The 21,349-nt window shown below is 52.2% G+C and overlaps 2 protein-coding genes across 5 annotated transcripts in view; one reads left to right on the forward strand and one right to left on the reverse strand.

The window, feature by feature from the left end:
* Nucleotides 1-16,876, forward strand: part of LOC105486580 (Ras association domain family member 4) — a 34,372-nt gene extending 17,496 nt beyond the window's left edge. For all 4 annotated transcript variants that reach the window (XM_011749474.3, XM_011749476.3, XM_011749473.3 and 1 more), the window contains exons 4-11: nt 5,633-5,775; nt 7,134-7,225; nt 7,914-8,071; nt 12,365-12,466; nt 12,754-12,805; nt 14,025-14,146; nt 14,986-15,083; nt 16,354-16,876. In XM_011749474.3, coding sequence (XP_011747776.1) covers nt 5,633-5,775; nt 7,134-7,225; nt 7,914-8,071; nt 12,365-12,466; nt 12,754-12,805; nt 14,025-14,146; nt 14,986-15,083; nt 16,354-16,414 — 828 coding nt within the window. In that variant the 3' untranslated portion in view covers nt 16,415-16,876. The remainder of the gene's footprint in view (nt 1-5,632; nt 5,776-7,133; nt 7,226-7,913; nt 8,072-12,364; nt 12,467-12,753; nt 12,806-14,024; nt 14,147-14,985; nt 15,084-16,353) is intronic.
* Nucleotides 527-1,999, reverse strand: DEPP1 (DEPP autophagy regulator 1). Its single transcript, XM_011749472.3, has 2 exons — nt 1,776-1,999; nt 527-1,219 (listed from the first exon to the last, which is right to left on the reverse strand). The coding sequence occupies exon 2, from the start codon at nt 1,192-1,194 to the stop codon at nt 556-558; it is 639 nt and encodes a 212-aa protein (XP_011747774.1). The 5' UTR covers nt 1,195-1,219; nt 1,776-1,999; the 3' UTR covers nt 527-555.
* Nucleotides 16,877-21,349: the final 4,473 nt, after the last annotated feature.

Here is a 21,349-nt window from a genome sequence, read left to right on the forward strand (position 1 = left end):
CCAGGTGACAGTCCCCCTGGAATACATCAGTGCATTTGCTAAGACTCCATGTGTTCTCTTGGGCCTCACATAACATGGACTTTGAAAGTGGAGGCCAAGAGGCGGACTTGGGAGTGCCTGAGGCCTTGTTCTGAAACACCTGGGGGGCTGGCACCCCACTACCCTCATACCCTTACCACCAGTTTCCCCACCAGCGATGACGATAGCTACTCAGCGAATGGGCTCCTACATGCCTTTACGCGTCAGAATGGCCTGGGAGGCAGGTGCCAGTAATTAGTCCCATATTACCCACGAGAAACTGAGAACACAGATGTTAAGTAACTTGCTCAAGGTGATCAGCCAGCAAGGATCAGAGCAAACGGGATCGGTAACATCTCATGTGAGACAGGCTGTTATATTCAGAGGGGGTTGGTCTCACTGTGAACTGCCCCAGCAGGGGCCTCTGCAGAAAAGCATTTCTGTTCCAGAGACCTGCCAGGGACAGTGACCACCATGGGGGAAGACGGGAGATGTAGACCCACCGAGCTCTTTGCAGAAGCCTTTATTGGGCAGGGGTCAGAGTTCATGGATCACCGGGAGGTGCGAGTAGAGAGTTCTGAGGACACTGCTGGGGCGGGGGCTGCGGGGGGAGGCCATGGCTTGGGCAGGCTGCCCCAAAGTCCAGCTTCTTAGGTCAGAGCTCTGCTGCCCATCCCGCAATGGTCTTGCTAGGGAGTGCCCAGGCATCCTGGCTTCACAGAGCCTCCCTCTGGGGGCCCCCCTGGCCTTGCTGCTGTCCATCTGTCTGTGCGGACCCCAGAGGCCAGCAGAGGGGCCAGTCCTCCTCGGCAGGTCCCTCTGGCTTGGCTGCTTTTCCTGGGACTCCCCAAAAAGCCAGTCCAGGGGGTCCACAGCATCAGCCGTGGGCAGTGTGGGCTGCTGGCCACTGAAACGTGCGGTGATGTCCCACAGGGACACAGCAGGGCGGCCCTTCCGGCAGGCCTGGGCTGGCCTGTGGGGTGGCCTGGGTTGGCCCTGGGCCGTGGCCTTGTTCAGCACAGAGGTGGGTTGTGCCAGTCGAGATATGGATCTCACGTAGTCATCCAGGCTAGGAGAGGGCGGGGGCTCCTGCCCAGGACCCCCAAGCAGCATCTCCTCCGTGGTCTCCCGAATTGTGGGCAGATGGGCCACAGAGAGCAGAAGCCGGGACCTCATCACCCTGGCGAGAGGAGGCGGCAACCTGTTGGGAAACAGAGGCCAGGTGGTGAGGGCCTGCCATGCATCCCACCGCCCCTCAGTGTCCCCACACTCCTCTGGGGCTGCCTGTAGGAATCTGGTGCCCTGAGAGCAGTTCGAAGTCTACAGAGCCCAGACCAGGGCTCGGACTCCTGGGCTCTTTCTTCCTGTTTACGTTGAAAACCCAAAGGCTTAAGATTTTATCCTTATTGTTTCAGAATGTGCACAGATAAGAGAAACCAACCTAACAAACACTGGTCAGAGGAAAGCTGGGTTTAAAACCAGGATCGGCCACACACCTTGGGACCTTTGACAAGGCCACCTCTCCAGGCCTCCACTTACCCATCCGTAAAACAGGGTTATAAATACCCCTGGCAGGGATGTTGTAGGAAACACATGAAATAACCCCTGAATCCCTTTGTAAATGCAAAGCCCTCTACAGACAGCCCTCTTCTCTAACCCATAGGGAGGCTGTGCAAGTTCAGGCTGGGAATTGCCCTCAAACATAAACAAAGTCCTTGTGTTTTGTCTCAAACCCAAGGGCAGCTGCTCCCTCTTACCTGGAGCTGAGAAGGTCTGGGGGTGGCAGGAGAATGGATGAGCAGGGACAGTCCAGTCCAAAGGAAGCCCCTGGGAAGCTTGGAGGCCAAAGGGTGGAGGGTCCGGCAGGGGGTCCAGGGTGGGGTCGCTGGGAGGAGGACGGTGCACTGAGTCTCAGAGAAAACCGTGCCAGACTCTTCCCTGAGCTGTCTGAAGAGCTTCGGCAGGCAGCTGCTTTTATACCTTCCCACCAGCTATCAATCACTGTCACGAGGACCAAAAATAGCCTGCTCAGGAAGGCTCTCTTAGGAAAACAGCTTGGAGGGCGGGGCCTGGCCCAGCTGCCTGCTTGGAGGTGTTTTTCTGCCAGTAGGAGGCTGGGGAATGTTTACGCTGCAGGGCAGGAAAGGGGTGGGTGCACTGCTGGTCACCTAGGGGCACTGGGAGAGGGAGGGGTTCCACTGGGCCCTCACAGGTTGCCCCAGGGCCACCCCTGCCCCAAAGCTTGTTTCCCACCCTGTATTACACCAGCCCATCATGACTCCTGTGAAGTTGGGCCAGGTCCTCGGCAACTTTGATGAAAAATCAGCAGCACAGGACCCCAGCCTGGAGGCAGCTGAGGCTGGGTCCCTAGGCCTGCTCTTAGGAGAGACACACCCTGCTCCCAAGGGACCAAGAGCAGTCGGCGGGGTCTGACCCTGGTCTTCTTACACCCCAGATGGGGTGCTTTCTAAGGATTTGTTTACTTGTTCACCAGATGTGAGGTGCTACTGTGTGCTGTGACTGCACACACAGGTGTGGCCCCCTGGAGCTCATATTCTAGTAATGGAGGAGATAGAGCCAGAGATGAGTGGGTGCTGTGATTCAGGCAACAGCAAGAGCTGCCTGAAGGAAAAGCACAGCAGCACAGTGGGACGCTGTGGTAGGCTGCTGCCACAGGAACATTGGTCAGGGGTGTCTTCCCTCAGAGCAGATATTGGAGCAGAAACCTGAAAAAAATGGGAAAATGCACATTCCAGGTGGCGGGGGCAGCACGTGCAAAGTCCCTGTGGTGAGGTGCTCCAGACGGACATGCTCAGGGCACAGCAAGGTGCCTGCAGACTGGCCCATGTAGGAGGGGGTCAGTGAACCTTGGCGTGGATGCTGTGTTTCCCTCCAAGAGGGAGGCAAAGACACTGCAGGGTTTGAACAAGGGCACTGCAGTCTGGCTTCTGCTTCAAAGGATCGCTCCGGTTGCTGGGCCTGGGCTGGGGCTGGGGGGCTGCCAAGGAGCACCTGGGCAGCATTAGAAAGCCACCGCCTCTGTCCAGGAGTGACCATGCCAGCAAAGGAGGCTGCCAAGGACGAGGGAGGCAGTCCCTGGGAAGCTCCTGCACTCCCCCGACAGGCCACAGATCCTCTGCCCCAGCCACAGTCTCACCTGGAACACGCCTGCCTGTGCTGCAGGTGGGGGAGAAAGAGGAGTCCCCCAGAGGTAGCCCAAGCCTGAGCTCTCAGTACTGGGCAGACCCCAGACTCCCTAGGCAAGCAAGAGGAACTGGCAGTCCCAAGTTCTTGAATTCTAGGTGGGAATTTCATATGCACAAAGGCATCGGAGCAGGGAGTGCCTGAGACAGTGAACAGGATTTCAGTGGCACATGGCACTTCTCACCTTGCCCAAACTCTTATATCTTTTGTAGACCCTTTGTCTAGTTCGCTGGCTCTTCTTTGAATTTATTAGCAATGAGCAGATTAGTCAAGAGACTAAAAGGAGGGAGACGGAGAATTTGCTGCTGGCTGATAGGACTTTCCCCCCATTCAGATGCGGCCAAGCTGGGGGAGGGTGAACCGTGGTGGGTGGCAATGTTGGGGGCACACACGTCACCTGTGCAGGGGTGGCTGGCCTGAGTCATGGCTAGCCAGCCTGCCCCAGTACAACCAAGCCCCCGACCTTGTCCAGGCAGGTCCTGCTCAGCTTTCCTCCCTGTCCTCCCTCACTGGTCTTCCAGAGTGCAGTGCACAAGCACCCTCTCCAGGAAGCTGCATTGCATCTCCTTCTGCGTCCTGAGCCCCTCATGGCTGGGGCTGTGTCTCCTCCATCTCCCTCTGCCTGGAGTCCAGGTTGGGGCTGGAGGGCAGTGGGTCTCCATGAGTGAGCCATCCCCACAAGCTGTCTCCACTGAGAGGCACCCGAGACCAAGAGGCAAGAACAGAACCCGCCATAGACCTTTGAACTCCATAGATCCGTGCTGGCCTCTCCTTCATAGGGAGCTCAGTGACACATCTGTGCTTGTAGAGCACCAGCGAGTATCAAAAACAGCTCTGGTTTCTGCTTGTTTGTTTTCCTTTTTAGCGGATAATGCAAGGTCATATCTGGAAGCTGTGTGTGTTTTTGATAACCTTTGGATACACTGTTTTCTCTGTGGATGGCAGGATGTCTGAACCCAGAAACCCCATTGCTAACTTACCATGAAATCCACATTGTGCAGGGTCTTCCTGAGTCCCGCCAGGGATACGAAGAAGTTTCCATGGCATCCCTGTTCTCACGGGGCTTTTAGTGCCAACGAGGAGAGAGAAATGGGATTTGTGAATCTAAAATATGGGTCAGAAATACTGCATGATTCCTTTATATAAGGAATCTAAAATAGGCTCATAGAGGCAGAGAGTAAAAATGGTGGTTGCAGGGCCTGGGGCAGGGAAGGAGGAAGTGGGGAGTTGCTGTGCAACTGATATAACATTTCAGCTATGCAAGATGAGTAAGTCCTGGACATGGGCTGGGCAACATTGTGCCTACAGTGAACAATACAGTATTGTGCACTTAACAGTTTGTTTAGAGGGCAGTTCTTATGTTAAATGTCCTTACCACAATAAAACATAAATAAATAAGAAAATTAAATGTTGATTGAGATGGCAATGGGAGAATGATATTCCAAGTTAGTTGTGGAAAGACTAGTGTCAGAGCACATTAGGAGTGCGTAGCTTCAAGACCGCGGCTCTGGGTAGAGGGCAGCCGAGGTTGCTGGCAAGAATTCTGGCAAATGACTCAGCTTGGCCAGGCTTAAACGCACAGAGTGACTGGGATTGGCACAGAGGCCTGGCGTGGTCTCGCAGAGACAGAGGCCTGGAATAGGTCAGAGGCACTGAATCAAGGGCCCAAGGGGTGCCAACCAGCACTAGCAAGGTGCCTGCAGAGGACTCTTGATTAGGGCCCCAGGTTGGCAGCAGGAGAGGAACCATGCCACCTGCAGACTTAGGGACACTGAGGCAGGTTGGGGACATGGGATGAAGGCTGTTGTAGAAATTCTGGCATGGGATATAAGGTTAGTGATGTCTAAGCAGTGGTGAGAAAAGCAAGCCTCTCTGTCAGCCCTGGCAAGTCGACACTGCTGCTTTCGGGAGGCACCAGGAGAAGGGTGAGGCTGAGACACAGCTAGGACAGAGAGTGCCCACTTCTGCTCTGGTGGGCGTGGGATCCTGCAGGCCTGGTGGCACAGGAACTGGTGGCACAGGACCCCCCTCCCAGGTGCAGTGTGGGCAGAGAGGTCCCCTGCTTGGCACAAGCAGACAGACTGTGCGTTCCTGGAACCGCTTCCTCACTGCAGTGTGGACGTGTCTGCCGGCCAGCAGCTGGATTCCTGTGGGACACCTGACTCAGCCCACTGCGTTCCGGGCTGTGTCCCTGGCCAGGCATGAGCTGAGCACATCTCAGGCTTCCTCCCACAGGGCCTGGTCACACGCCTCAGGACACGTAGTGGCTGATGGTCCTTCCCGAGGGGATGGGGCCACTCAGGAGGAGGGATGGTGCAAGGCAGAAGTGTCCAGAGCATCCCATCCCTAGGGGGCACAGGGAAGGTGGGCAGCTGCTTTGGGGGAAGGGCTGATGTGTGGACCCCCACAGGAAGAAGGGACTCTGATCATCGAGGGGCTCCTCAACATTGCCTGGGGGCTGAGGCGGCCCATCCGGCTGCAGATGCAGGATGACCGGGAGCAGGTGCACCTCCCCTCCACCTCATGGACGCCTGGACGGCCCAACTGCCCTCCGTGAGTACCCGGTGGCTTCTGTGACACCTGCTCAGCCCAAGCTCCCTGTTTGGGGTGTGGGTTGGGGATATCCCGAGCCTCAGGTTGGGAGCCCTGTTCCCTTATGGGACACTGGCATGGGAGGGTGACCCAGCCTCATCGCCATGCCCCGTGACTGCCTCAGTCCACAGCCTCACCCAGAGTGGCCTCTCCCTCCCTCCTGGAGAAAGTTCCAGGCTCCCATGACCTCCATTTCTGTTTCTCAAACTTCCTCCAAGCCACCTTGGTGGCAAGAAGGGACGACTACAGCCAGCAGGGCTCCCAGCACCTGTGCAAGCTGAACATGTCTTGCCGTCTCTTGTTCTATCTTAAAAATGCACACAAATTTAGCCTCTTACTACTCTGTTTTCATTTTAATGTCAAAATTTTTAAAATAAATTTGTCAGAATTTCACATTAGATTTGTTTAATATCAGAAAAATGTTTCCGTCAGGAGGAAATGGTCTCCTGCCTGCCTTACTGTTTAATGCACATTTATCTCCTCCTCAGCCCACTCCCAAAAGACGCAGTTAGTAGCTGGGCCTTGCCTGCTTCTCCAGTAATAACTCCTGTAGAGAGCACACATTCAGAGCTTTACCCCCTTCAGATTTCACATAAAACCCATGCTGTGACAGCACTCACCACCCTGACAGCCCTGGCACATCCCTAGGTGTCCCGTCACTCAGCGAATTCTGAGCCACACAGAATTAGATCATAAAGTCAGATTCCTTAGGAAGGCTGCAAGTGTGACTCACATGTGCCCTTCCTTGAGGTACAAGCAGTCACAGACAGCAGTCGCGGCTGGTGCCCATGTGTTCTCCAGGATCCTGTCTGTCTTCTCCTCCCCAGGTTCCCCGGGCTGCAGGGCTCTGTCCCATCATACTCACTCCTTCTCCAGCCCAGCACTGGCTGCCCTGGCCTGGGGTTCATCCTGCTAAGAGGCCTGGAGGTTGGGCCCTTCTAGGTGGCCCCTGCCTGACACCCCACCAGGCCTTTGGGAAGCCCAGTGAGCCCGTTTGGCACACAGCTGCTGGCCTGGCTAAACCTGGTGCCTAGGAATGTGCAGGCCCTGACTGCGTTCATGCATCCATGTGTCTGTGTGATACAGTCCAGCACAAGCCCTCAGGCCAGCCTCACTTCCGTCCAGCAGATGCTGGGGGAGGCCTCTACTTTTCTTTTATTGTTTCAGACTGACTCTCTCAGTTTGAAATCCAGGCCTCACCTCAGCCTGCCGTGCTTCCCGCCTGTGTCCTGCCCCAGGGGCTGCTGGTCTCTTCTCCTTGGCCTGAGCTCCCTTTCTCTGCCAGCAGCCATCTCAGCACCGCAGTTGTCTCTTTTCAGAAAGGAGCCATCGCCCCAGGACGGGAACATCACAGCCCAGGGGCCAAGCACTCAGCCAGTGCACAAGGCTGAGAGTTCTACAGACAGCTCAGGTAAGCGGAGCCCACGAGCTGCCCAGACCCTGCCTCATCCAGGGTAGGAGCAGAGGGGCTTGGCTCACAACCACAGTCTCCGAAGGACAGCTTTGTGCCCCAGCAAAAGAGGGGCTTCACCTGCTGGACCCCTACCCAGGTGCCTGCCTCTGAGGCGCTTTGCCCTCATTCTCGCTCCTCTTTATGGAAAAGTGAGCAGAGGTTTGGGAGGTGACAGTGTAGGGGTGGCCTGAGTCCCCTGCCCTATGTGTGCTATGGGAAAGGAGCATCCACAGAGGGCACTGCACCCTCCTGGCCCCTCGCCTCCCTCTGGGACCTCGTCCTCATCCTCTGTACCTGCTCATGCATCCTCTTTGTGCCCCTTCCCTTAGCACTCTGAAGGGCCTGTTTCAGAGCAGGGGCTCAGAAGACAGGGCTGGGGCCACCAAGGACCTCCGTGGGCACCCTAAGATAGAGACCAAGAGGGGTATGGCCATATGACATTGTGACCCAGGATACCCTGTCTGGGTCTCACCTTCCTATCTGCAAGCTGGGAGTATCCAGCCTCCCGTCCAGGAATGGCCCTCACGTCCCCATCTGCCCCAATGCACATGACCACAGAGCTCTAGGGAGCCAGACCTCCTGACAGCAGGCAGTTGCTCTGTCAGCATCACCCACTCTGCCATTCTCTCATCCATTTCTCATGCAGGGCCCCTGGAGGAGGCAGAGGAGGCCCCCCAGCTGATGCGGACCAAGAGCGACGCCAGCTGCATAAGCCAGAGGAGGCTCAAATGCCGTGCCCCCGGTGAGGCCCAGCGCATCCGGCGACACCGGTTCTCTATCAATGGCCACTTCTACAATCATAAGGTGATGCCCCAGCCTGGTCTGTCCCCTGGGTACATGGGGAGCCAGCCCTGAGCACAGGCACAGCAAGCACCATGACCTGTGTGGGGGCTGCTGGCATTCCTGTGCCCTCAGGAGGAAAAAGCTCCTGCCAGGTTGCATCCACATAACAGCCCCGTTTGTGACCTATGCATTTTCCAGCACATTCTCACTGTCAGTCCATCCTCATGAGTCACACAGATTTCTGGCAAGTAAGCGAAGATGCCCTGGGCAGACAGTAACGCTGAATGTATCTTCAACAAGGGCGCTTTCTAGGAGGCTTCCCCCCGCACGTGATTGGTTGATCCCTGGGAACACTGTGTATCGAGCCATCACTCACACTGAATAATTAAGCAGGGGTGTGCCCAGGGCACGTGTGTCTGTGCCCCAGAGAACCTGGACGACCCCAGATTCCCACCATGCAGCCTTTTGTCTAAGGATGCATTGTACTGACCTCAGGAAAAGCTTTCCTTCCCCAAATTACATCATTCTATAAACAAACTGAACTGTAACAGGATAAGTTGATTGTTACTATAAATAGAATGGTTGGCTGTCTGGGCAAGGCCCTGGATGGAGCGTCCTGTGACAAGCCACATACTACCCGCATCACTGGGAAATGCAAACTGAGATTTCCAGTTGAAGCAGCTGCCCTTCTTGATAGAGGATGACTTATGGCAGGGAGGGGGCCCAGGGGGAGGGTCTCAGGGTCCGATCTGAAGCAGCAGGTGTCCCAGGTTAGGCCATCCAGGGGCCATTCAAGCCACACTTGGGGTGCCCTGGACTTTGGAATGAAGCCGAATTCTGCTGGGCAAGCTGAAGGGACCCTGCTTTAATCTCAGGATCTCCCTTCCATCCCCTGCTAGGCTTGTGGTGAGTGAATGAATGACAATAGGGTTGCCTTTGCTAAGTCCAGAAAAATCCAGGACTATTCCAAAGTAGAGTTTCCCGAGAGAGTAAAGGGGACCCAGGGTTGAAGTTAGGCAAAGATTAACAACGGTGTAGATTAGCCCAAGGACACATAACATGACTTGAGTATTCTTTAAATCTTGTTCCAAAAGGGGTTTAGTGTGTAATGTGTTGAGTACCCATTGTTAGCATTCAAATAAAGATTGCTATGCTAGTTTAAGGAATTACTCAAAAATTTTCCAAAATATATGCATAGTTTAGGTATTTTCCAGTTCTATGTTCCTTACCGAAAAAAAGCCAGGCAGGGGGGATTCTTTTGCTCCCCTGAATGGTGGGGTTTAGCATTGGTACGTTTGCTTCTCCTCGAAGGGTCTCATTCATCACTAAGAAGTGTGTCTGGCACAGTAAACCTTATTGTAGTGATTGCCAGTGTCATAGGAACACCATGTCCTAAGCACTCCGCAGCCTTTGAAATGAACAGTGAGGGTTTTCACGCAGCCTCTCATTTCCGTCTGAACCGCACTATCAGGAAGAGCTACTCAGCCAGACGACACGGGGTCTCGGCCCGTCACCCAGTGAGGGCAGCTTTTCCTCCTAGTGACAGATTAGCCTATGGAATGTGCATCCATTCTTCCAGAAAAAAAGTACTGCTTTCAAGGACAGGGAATAATATCGTAAGCATTTGGGACACCAGCTCCCCCATCTTCTGGGTGAGTAAGGGGAGTCCCAAAGAAAATCACTGTACAAGAAGCCCTTTGTCACTACGCTCAACATCCATACAGAACTAATGTCCTTAGAAATCAGGACACAGATTCCTTGAGTCAGAGGCAACAATTGAAAAATAAATAATTCCTAGCATTGAATTTCTGAGATAGTTCCAGGTTTTGTTTCTTGGAACTGTGCACTATTACTTCACTCGGTCATTTTCCAAAACTGTTGTGATTCCCAGAAATGTTGGTTTTATTTCCAGACTGGGTAAAACTTTGTAGCTGCTTCTACTGCCTGACCTGTTGGATTCCAATGCATTTTGTTAGAGAGAAACCATTTGTGGTTAGAGATGAGAAAGTAGCCACCGGGCCTTTTTTCCTACTTGGAGTTGGTTGGTATCACCTTGAGAAAAGGCTTCATGCAGAAGAAACACAGTGTCTTGTTAACAAGAATTTTTGTGTTTTTGAAATAGCCTAACTCCTCTCTTCCACATTTCTTTCTTTTCTTTTCTTTCTTTCTTTCTTTTTTTTTTTTTTGAGATGGAGTGTCACTCTGTAGCCCAGGCTGGTGCAGTGGCATGATCTCGGCTCACTGCAACCTCCACCTCCCGGATTCAAGCGATTCTTCTGCCTCCTGAGTAGCTGGGACTACAGGTGTGCACCACCATGCCTGGCCAATTTTTGTATTTTTTGTAGAGACGGGGTTTCACCATATTGGCCAGGCTGGTCTCGACCTCCTGACCTCATGATCCTCCCACCTTGGCCTCCCAAAGTGCTGGGATTACAGGCATGAACCACTGCACCTGGCCCTCTCTTCCATATTTCTTTGGACAAGAAGGCCTAATCCCAGTCCTGGCTTTCTGTGTAACTGAGTCACTCTGCACCTCAACTAGAATCAAGCCGGGGGAAGCAGATCAAGGTTGAGTCTCACTCTGGCACAGCATGCTTCATTTTATTGTGCTTCTTGTTACTGTACCTCGCAGATTGTTACAGATGGAAGGTGTAAACATCTGCATTTTTTTTTTTTTTTTACTACACCCGCGTTTTCTGCAAATTGAAGGTGTGCGGCAACCCTGTGTTGAACAAGTCTGTCGGTGCCGTTTTCCAACAGCGTGTGTTCACTTTGTGTCTCTGTGTCAGATTTTTTAGCAATAAAGTAGTTTTAATTAAGGCCTGCATATTTTTGAGATGTAATACTATCTCACCCTTAAGAAACTACAGTATAGTATAAACATATCTTGTATATGCCCTGGGAAACCAAAACATTTGTGTGACTCACTTTATTGAGATGTTCGCTTCATTGTGATAGTCTGGACCTGAACTCACAATGGCTCCCAGATGTGCCTGTACTTATCAGAGCAGGGACCAGTGGGGGATACTGAATAGGTCCTCGAGCTCTCTGAGCCTCAGCTACCTCCTTGGGAAAACAGAGCTAGGATCTCAGAGGAGGAATATGTGAATCTAAACTTGAGTTTGAAAAGCAAGGGGAGGTTCACCTGCAGAGAAGTCACGTTCGCTGGGAGGCACCAGCACCAAGGGGGTAACATGTAGGTTTTCAGGAATCATGGAATCCTTTGAGTCAGGGCTCTGTCTTTTCTAGATGAGTGACTCTGAACAAGCTGGGTAGCCTCCTAAAGCCTATGATTCCTTTCTAAGAAAAGGGAACTGGTTATAGGTGCCTCAAAGGGTTGTTATGAATGTTAAATCAATGATTGTATGTAAAATCTTGGGTTCAGTACACCGCTAGTGTTTATTGAGGACCGACCTATTTCCTTATGTGTCAGGCAGAGTCCTGGTTGATTTCATATATGGTGTCTCTTAGGCAAAGGCAAGATACCTGCAAAATATAATGTGCCCCCGCCGCCCCCCAGCCAGATTGTGAAGAAGCTCTATGACTGGAGCACAGGGTGCTTGTTAGGCAACCATAGTGTCATACGCACATGGCAATGAGAAGAACTACAGATGATATTGCACAGGCCCCAGGAAGCCTTCAGATACTTTTAGATCCATGCTTTCAAACAATGCTTCTCACATTAAACTGCACAGATTGCTTGGCCTTGTTTTCTACAAACGCGGACTCCGATTCAGGTGGTGTGGAGCAGGGTAGGAAAGGGAGCCGAGACTGTATGGATGCAGCTGGGCTAGACCTCACTTGGAGGTGCATGGGTTTTAGAAGTCTGTGCCTGTAGGCAAGCGGTGCAGAGTACAGATTAGAGGGACTAAGACCAGAAGGGAACAAATTGGAAAGCTGATGGGGTGTGACCAGTGCCTCTGCTAGGCACCGCTGGGAGAATGAAGAGGAGGGTACAGACTGGGGAAATTTCAACCTTAGAATCAACAGACACCTGGTGACTTGATCAATAGAGTGAAGGAGAGACTGGTTCCCCCACCCTTGTGAATGACTTCCATGGTCCTGGTTCCTCGGGTCCAGAGAGCTGGCCCTTCTGGGTGTGTAGACATCTTCCTTAGGCCTCTGGAAGGCGTGCACTACTACAGCTTCCCGGAGTGTCCCCCAGGTCTGGGAACAGCTTGTGTGTGCATCAGCGTGAATGGACAGGCACAAGTGTTCCCAGCGTCACCTGCTGCCTGGGTCTGTTCATCATCGTGATGTCAGCCCCTTGTCCCCTCGGGGCCTGCCCTGATCTTCTCTCCCTTCCTGGTACAGACCTCCGTGTTTACTCCGGCCTATGGGTCCGTGACCAATGTGAGGGTCAACAGCACCATGACAACCCTGCAGGTGCTCACCCTGCTGCTGAACAAATTTAGGGTAAGCCTGGCCAGGAGCGGCCTTGCCCCAGGATGCCAGTGATTTGCTGTTCTGTTGGGGGTGGGGTTCTGGGGAAAGTTGCCTGTGGCTCCTGGGCAGAAAGTTTAGCAAGGGTCCCTCTGCTGAGCTTTTGACTCTCAGATTTCAAGCAAGAGGGGTTTGGGAGAGTGCAGGTTCCTTGTGGCTTGTGTGTGTGTTACTGGGGGTGTAGTTACTGTCAGAGGATCCTCTCAGTTCTCTCCCATCTCAAAGCACTGTGATCTGACTTCCTGTGACTGCCCGTGCAGGTGGAAGACGGCCCCAGTGAGTTCGCACTCTACATCGTTCACGAGTCTGGGGGTAAGTACCTGCCCCACTTCTGGATCATAAAAGCAAAAGGTCTCTGCCTGTTCAGCAAGCCCCCTCCCCACCGACTGTACTCCCTCCCAGACGGGCTCTGGGCTGGCTTGCCTAGTGGGCTGGGGCACACTGTGCCTCCCAGTATGAATATTTCTCCCCCATCCAAAGCCGGGCACACTATGGAAGCCTTAAGAAAAAGAAAACATACTTTTGGCTTCAAATTTAAAGCACATTAAAATGTTCTTGGATTTTCTAGGTCGCTCAGTACATTAAGTTTAATTCTTTCAGGATTTTGAAAGAGAATCCCACCAAGCTGTAGGAAGCCTCCCTCTCCGCCTCTTCCAGTAAATGGATGGGTCCCTAGCTCATTGGGGCTGAGTCAGGAAGGGTGGGGTGTGTGTCACAGTGCATCAGGCCCTGGCTCTCCCATCTCAGCTTTTCTTTCTCCCACCCCCTCAGATCTTGTTTCTCTTCAAGCTGCACCTTTGCGGAATGACACTGTAGGGGAGGAAAAATATCTTTTCCTTCTACCCATTTAGGTTCATTGGCTGAGGCCCTGTATTTAGATTAACAAAAGCCAGATTAAGGAGAAGAACAGACAGAAGTTTGTTAACACTTGCATCATGCATGCCCTTTGGAATATCCAGGGATGAGTGGTTAGAATTTGGGCTTAAATAGCATATTCACAAAAGAGCAGTAAGTTTTTAGGGAAGTGACAGGACAGAGCAGAAGCGCCTGAGTTTCTGGGGAGGCGAAGGGCCGGAAGGCCACTGCACGGGGAGCTGTCGTCCCACGGAAAGGCTTCACCGGGACATGCTGTGCAGGTTCCTCTGGTGCCCTCTCCAGACTTAGGAGGGGCTCAGGTTGTCTCTGGTGATTAACTCCATCCTTCCCTGGAGAGGGGCAGGGGCACACCTTGACAAATTTATGTCCTGCTTTTCGGCAAATAGGGGAGGGCAAAGAGCCTCACTTGCATCTTCTTCTTCTCAATTGCCAGCTGCTCCACTTAATCCTTATGCCAAAGTGGCAGATTTGGGGGCCCTGTTCTGCCTTCCTTCAGCATGAGCAGGGATCTCTCAGGGCAGTGCTATTAGAGAGGTCTGTGTTCTTAGGTAGGGTTCCCTTTGCCCCTAGACGTGCATTTTCTATCAGTTCTTAATCTGGAACAGAGAGAGGTGACTAATCTGCCGTGATTTTTGTAAACCATCTTCTTTTTCAGAGCGGACAAAATTAAAAGACTGCGAGTACCCACTGATTTCCAGAATCCTGCATGGGCCGTGTGAGAAGATCGCCAGGATGTTCCTGATGGAAGCTGACTTGGGCGTGGAAGTCCCCCATGACGTGAGTGGGGGCTGAGGCTAGGGAGGCCTGCTCTAGGGTGAGGGGCTCTTGGGTGACGAGGCCTACCGAGGACTCCTGGCCAGAGCCCTCTCAGGTGATGTCTCCAGGAGCTCCATACCCTCCTGAAGGGCTCCCAGCCCAGCACAGGAAGGCACCAGCCCTCCCTCTCCCATCAGTGACCGCCAGCGCCAACAGCTTAGGGAAAAGAAGAATTTGAGTCCTATAAAACCATGGCCCTGTCCTTTTCCTTTCAGGGAAGTAAAGTCTTTTCCTTCATTGGAATGTATTTTGTTGTCATTATGTGAGAGACCTATGCAAAGGGTTTTTAACTAGGCCCTACCTTGCACCTGTGGAAGACAGGGAGCTATTTAAGTCTTACCAATAGCCTGAGTTCTGACCAGACAGTGAGTGCATTTCCAAACTCCTCTGCTTAGAAGACGCTTACAGGGTTTGAACCTCAGGTAGGAGGCCCAGTGACCCCATATCCCTCAGGCTGCTGCAGTTGCATTCCATTGTTAGAAACAATGGTGCTCCCACCTCCCTACCCCCCAGCCCAGAGGGCACCCAATGTGACAAGGCTGCTGTACTGAATGCTCTTCCTAATATTCAGTTTAATATTTCCTCCCAGGGATAACAGTTGCCTTTGAGATAATAATAGGCTCCTGTCCTGGCATCTGTACACAACCCAGCAGTGTGGGAGTGGGGTGGGAAAAGCGGCAGCTCCTTCCATGGATACAAGATGTTGGCTGGATGGGCCCCTGTGGAAGCCTTGAGGAAAAAAAAAAACATACTTTTGGCTTCGAATTTAAAGCACATTAAAATGTTCTTGGATTTTCTAGGTCGCTCAGTACATTAAGTTTGAAATGCCGGTGCTGGACAGTTTTGTTGAAAAATTAAAAGAAGAGGAAGAAAGAGAAATAATCAAACTGACCATGAAGTAAGCAGCACTGAAACAGCCAGTCATGAGTCCTGAACATCAGGGCAGGTCTGCAAGGCACAGCACCAGTGCCAGCTGGGAGGTCTGTCTCCTCCATGGGCACCGGTGCCCTGGCATGGGAAGGCCTGCTAACCCTGGCTCTCTGGCATCGCCCTCTGGCCCCCTGCTTGGTATTGCCACCACGCTGGGGTGACAGCTTGCCAAAATGGTGGGACGCAGCCCTGATCACCCATCCAGCCTTGGCATCCTCACCAGCATAGGCATGAGCTGCAGAACACCTGGCAGGAGACTCAGGCAGGAACCCAGGTGGGCGCTGGGTCAAGCTTCTGAGGTCTGCTAGTGATGCAGCTCCAAGGAGCAGGCATGCTGAGGCAGACTTGGCCTGGTCGGGGCCTTTCGTCCTAGTGGGAATTCTGAGCCTTCTCCAAAGTGGCAGATGTTGGAACTCCCAGCCTCAGCTGATGTTTTCAGGTGCAGAGGGCCAGTTCAATGAGAAGGTGAGCAGGTGTCACCTGCCAGCTCCTGGGGACACCACGCCAGGGTCCGGCTGCATGAGGTTAGCCAGGCTGTAGTCCCACTGACGTCTCCCCCTCAGCAAAGTGAACTGTGGCGCAGGACTTGTGGAGGGCACCCCACCCAGGGCTGGCAGGGAGGCAGCTAGGAAGGAAAGGGCAGGAGCTCACTGAGAGGGCCTGGGGTGGGTGGGAAAAGGATGGATATTAGCTTCTGGTTGAATGGCCCACGGAAAGCCACATCCTCCACAGGCTCCTGTCTGTGCAGCCAGACCCCACGCAGACAGAGGAGACCAAAGTCAGAGGGAATCTTCCACTCTGCAGTCGGTCCTGACCCTGTAGGATTTGAGAGCTGAAAGGGATCTGGGGGTCAACTAGTGGGTCCATTTAACGTACAGAGTGGACACTGAGGCCCAGCACAAGGAAGGTTGCCGCATAGCTTATGGCATAATCTGGGCTGAAACATGGGCTTCCTGATCTCTGCCCTACCGCCCTGTCCACTCCACTGTGCTGTTGTCTGTATTAGAGTCTTTGCAATAGAAATGACAACACTCTGCTTTGATGCGCTGTGCAGTCCGCAGCCCGGTTTCACTGCTCCTCATGAGACGCAGGCCACAGCCTTCCCTCTCTCTGGCAGAGGAGAGATGAGGCTGCTGCAGGGATCTCCTGAGCTGGCCATCTGCAGGTCCCTCGCTCTGCTGCCCACCTCCCTGCCCTGTCCAGCCTCAGTGAGTCCTCTTGGCGATGTCTCCCTCCAGGTTCCAAGCCCTGCGTCTGACGATGCTGCAGCGCCTGGAGCAGCTGGTGGAGGCCAAGTAACTGGCCAACACCTGCCTCTTCCAAAGTCCCCAGCAGTGGCAGGTGCACACTGAGCCCTAGTGGCTGGCCCCGGCTGGTCACATTGACTGATGGCCACTGCCTGAGGAATGGAGCGCCTGTGCGTCTACCTGTCTGAAGCCTGAGCACCATGATTCCCACAGCCAGCTCTTGGCTCCAAGATGAGCACCCACAGGAAGCCGACCGAGGCCTGTGGGGCTAGGAACTTGCTGGGTCAGATCTGTGTGGCCAGCCCTGTCCACACCATGCCTTTCCTGCACTGGAGAGCAGTGCTTGCCCAGCCCCTGCGGCTTTAGCTTCATCCGCTTACTCAGTGCCTGTCCCGGAAACCCTGTGGATCCACAAGCCCCTGTCCTCTTCCTTCATGTGAGATTCTTGTCTGCCCTCATATCATGCTGCCCCGCAGGAACACTGTTGGGAAAAGCAGGGCCTGCCAGCAGGTATGAGATCTAGCCTGCTTTCAGCCGTCACCTCACCACAGCGTCCCCGGCTTCTAAGCCTCCAATGTCACCCTGTGAGTCTGGCACAGCTCAGCCCCAGCACAGAGGTAAGACCAGGAATAAGGCCACAAGTATCTCACTTTCTCTGCAGAAATCAGTCTTTACTTCATCAGAGAGACCTAAAGGGATTCTTAGAAGGAGCTTGCTGCAAGAAACACGGCCATTCAGTCACATTGACGAGGGTCCACATGGCATTGAGAGGTTGCTGCCCTGTGTGGATGAGAGTCCACGGCTGCCCAGCAGCAGCTCCGGAAGGCAGTGTTCAGCCCCATCACCACTGTCCAGTGGGTGCCTGTGTACCTCTTGCCTTTTCTGGGCTTGTGTTTCTCTCTTCTAGTGGGTGGGGATGACTTTCAATACTTCCCCGGAAGGAAGAATGATAAGGAGAAATGTCTGTTTTGAGGAAAGGGCTTTGAATTCCCTAGGGCCAGATACTGAACAATTTGTGTTTGTGACTGATGGAGAATTTCAGGAATGAATGAGACAGCCTTTGCGAAACTATGCAACAGTTTACATCAGTCATGTGAAGTATTTGTCTAAAACAGAGCAAACTGAAGACCAAATTAGTCTCCTGTTGAGGTCCATGGATGGCAGATTTAAAGGGAAGAACCACAAAGGCTTGCAAAGATAGGAGAAGCTCCATCTCTAAAGCATGTAGAAGCTCCTTACGGGTGCCCATCAAGAGCAGAGCTTGGAAGCCACCATGCTGTGCGGAACTGTTTGTCAGGGCAAATGTCACAGCAGGATTTCCCCAACCCAGCTCCATCATCACAGACACAGCTGCAGGGGAGGCCTGTTCACTGTTTTGGCGACTCTGCTCCTTTGGCAGCATAGATCCTTAGGTGCTCAATAAAGGCGTGCTGTATTGAACTGAAGAAGTGAGAACCAAGCTTTCTTTTTTTTTTTTTTTCTTTCTCTGCGTCTCCCCTGACTCCCTGCTCTAACTTCTGAAACTCTTATCCTAAACGATGTGTGGCAGAAGAGCCACAACTTGCTGCTCTAGGAGCCGACATGACTCCTTCATTTCTGTGCATGCCTGGAGGACTAGGGTGGTGCCTGAGGAGAAGCTGCCATGGAACATGCAGGCGTCACTGGTGGGAGCCTACAGTGACCTGGATGATGAGCAATAGAGTCACCCTGAGCCACAGAATCTTAGCATCAGGAGGGCCCCAAGAATCTTCCAGGCCAGGGGCTCAGGTGGGATGGAAGCAGGGCCTAGGAGAGGGTACAAAACAAATCAAACAGGAGCTCCCAGGTAACTGCACTCCCAAGCTATTATTTACAACCTCAGGTGTAGGACAGCTCCTGTCCCATTGTTCAGCTGTAACTGAGTGACTGCCTTGTGCCAGGCCTGTGCTCAGCCCTGGAAGCACAAAGATGGAGCCAGTCTGTCCTGTGTCTAGGGGTCTCCTCATCAGGAGAAGGCGGCCAGACACTGGGAGGGTCAGGAGATAGCTGAGCAGTGAGCCGGCAAAGCTTCTGGGAGTGAGGTGAGGCCGAGGCAGAGTTGGCTAAGAAGTGCATGTGGTGTCACAGGTCAAGATGCACCTGCCAGCCAGGAGCAGGCCAGTTCCTGGCACACAGGAAGCCAGTGGAGCAGGAGACCCTCTCTAAGCACCAGCCTGTTTGGTTGGTTGGTTTGCTTTTGCAAGTTATTACAATATTACTTAAGACCTTTTTGGATAAGTGTCACTTTTAAGGTAGGTGTTATCCATCTAATTTCTGAACATTACGGGTCAGAAAAATCACTAGCAAGTGGCTCAGAAAAAGGGAAAAGGTACACTTCTGCAATCAGCTGAGGAGTTCACACCTTTTTTTTTTTTTTTAATCAACATGATATTTGCTGTTCAGAGGCAATCTGAAAAGCTGCAAATTCAGCTCACCTCAACCCCATAATTTCAAAGGTTAGAGGCTGGTCTCTGTGGTTTCCTACTGGTTCCTGTGGGGAGCTCCCGCTTTCTTTCTCCATAGGGCTTAGGGTATTTCTCATATGCCCTGTTGGCTACCTAGTGTCTCAGGTAACAAACATATTCGAAGATAAAGCAAAGATCCCTATGGGAGAGTGTTGTCTCCTAAAATAGGACTGTCTTGCCAGCACAGGCCTCAAGAACCAGAGAGAATAATAAACAGCACAGGATGAAATCAGCATGATTGCAAAAGGACTGGACTCAGGAAAAACAAGTTTGTTTGCCCAGAACAAATTACCAGAAAGGATCAAAAACATCTTGTTTTTCCTCGGTGATAACCACATGCTACCTGCTTGGAATGTTTACCAGAAAATGGAATAAGACCTTCCCACTGGCAAAATAGAGCCAGGGTTCACCCAGGATACATCTGGCCCCTTAGTCCCATGGAAACAAGGCCCAAAGCATATCCAGTCTGACCAGACGATTTGTGGAGAAACCAGCAGTGCAAAATGTGTCCCTGGTGTGTAGGACGCAGGTGCCTTGCAGCTGCGGAGGGGCAGCAGGATATCCTTGCCAGGTGCAGTGGTGGGCAGCAGCCCCCTGCCCTCAGTTCCTCAGTGGTGATTAGACAGGAAGCTTGGTCGATCAGAGCCAAGCAACTGAGTATAAAAACAGCCAGATGCATGGGCTATATTTAGGCCCTGAGAGCTGCGATTGTTTGGGGTCAGGCTAGCTGCTCACATGCCCTGCCCGAGACTCATGTTGTGCAGGGTGGGGCCCTGTGCCCTCCTGGTCAACTTTTAACAGAGATGTTTTCTCAGACCTAGGAATGGGAATTCCCAGGATTTTCTTTCCCAGAGAGTCCAAAGGAAACAGAAAGCCAAGTCTCAGGCTTGGTGGAAAGAACCATTGTTCAGGATCCCTGGCCTGAGAGTTCTTCGGACCACTCTAATTACTGCACATGAGCCACACCTGTAACTGCCTTTCTGGCACTTGAGCTGGGGATCCATGTTGCCAAACACAGACCCAAGGCAGCAGTGGTCCCTGCTGAGACAGCGTGTGTGTGTGTGTGTGTGTGTGTGTGTGTGTGTGTGTGTGTGTAAGCCAGTGGGGTGCAGGAGACAAAGACACAGGAAAATGAAACTGTCTTGCCAGGACTTTGCTCACCCCAGAAGACTCTTCTTCCTAGAATGAACCCTTCAAATACCACTGGGCTCAGGGGCACACTGGCCCTTGCTGGGTAGTTTCCCAGAGACACCCCGGCCACTAAGGGATCTGGCCTCTCTTGGGCCAGAATCCCAGAAATATGTGCAGAACGATTCCCAGACTGTGTCCACTCCCTGGCTCCCACGCCCTTGTTCCCTTTCTCCCTTGTGTTTTGTAAATATCATGTGTGACCATTTTCAATAATTTGCATAAAAATTGCCTAGAATTCCATTTGGGAGATACACTGTTATAGAAAGGTTAATAGGCTCTGGAGCCAGACTTTCTGATTTCAAAGTCTGTCTTTGCCACTTATAAATGTGCACGACCTTGGGCGAGTTTCTTGCCTCAATTTTCTCATCTGTGAAATGGGGATTCTGTGTGGAAGAAAACAAACTCAAAGTGCTTTCTACTATTCTTTCACACAGCAGCAATAATCACAAAAGACTTCTGTGATCAAATGGGGTGGGGAGTTCTCCCCATACACCAACCAAACAATCATTTCTGCAGGGACACCAGCTAGGTGTCCTCTAATTCAGTTTTGACACTATCTACTTGAAGATAGCATCACTTCTCATAGGTTGAGGGCTCAGTCCCATAAGGTGATCTCCACCCATCCCATTAGTTACAAGCCTTGGCTTCTGGAACTTGTGAATTACCTACTTTAAATTCGGATTCCTATGACCCCCTCCTTGGGTTAATTTGCAAGAGTGTTCACACAACTCAGCGAAACACATTTCCTGGTTTATTACAAATGATATTCCAAAGGATACAGAAAAAGAAATGCATAGAGTGAGGTATGAAGAAAAGGGTGCAGAGCTTCCATGCCCCTTCCCCTTTGCACCCCCCAACCCCAGGTGTCACCCTCCAGTAACATCCATGTGTTCAAGTATCCAGAAGCTCTCTGAACCCAGTCCTTTTGGGGGCTTTTATGGAGACTTCGTAACATAGGCATGATTGATTAATTCATCAGCCATTGGCAATCCACTTCACCTTCAGTTGCCCTCCTCCCCAGATGTTGATAGGGTGGAGCTGAAATTGCCATCCTTTTATTCCTGCTGTGGTCTTTGCAGTGACCAGCCCCATCCTGAAGCTACCCAGGGGCTGCCAGGCATCAGTCAACTCATTAGCATATAAAACGACATCACTTTGGAGATTCTAAGGATTTTAGAAGTTGTATGTCAGGAAATGGGTAGAAGACCAACTATTTATTTCACAATATCACAGGATAATTACAATTCCTATCTCTTAAGGTTGGTGGAGGTACATTAGTCAACTTTAATGCAATAACAACACCAAGAATCTCA

This window comes from Macaca nemestrina, chromosome 9 (genome assembly GCF_043159975.1).
Source record: "Macaca nemestrina isolate mMacNem1 chromosome 9, mMacNem.hap1, whole genome shotgun sequence".
Lineage (NCBI taxonomy): Eukaryota > Metazoa > Chordata > Mammalia > Primates > Cercopithecidae > Macaca > Macaca nemestrina.

Coding starts and splice junctions, on each gene's coding strand:
- DEPP1 (XM_011749472.3), bottom strand. CDS start 1,194: ATGAGGTCCCGGCTTCTGCTCTCTGTGGCCCATCTGCCCACAATTCGG.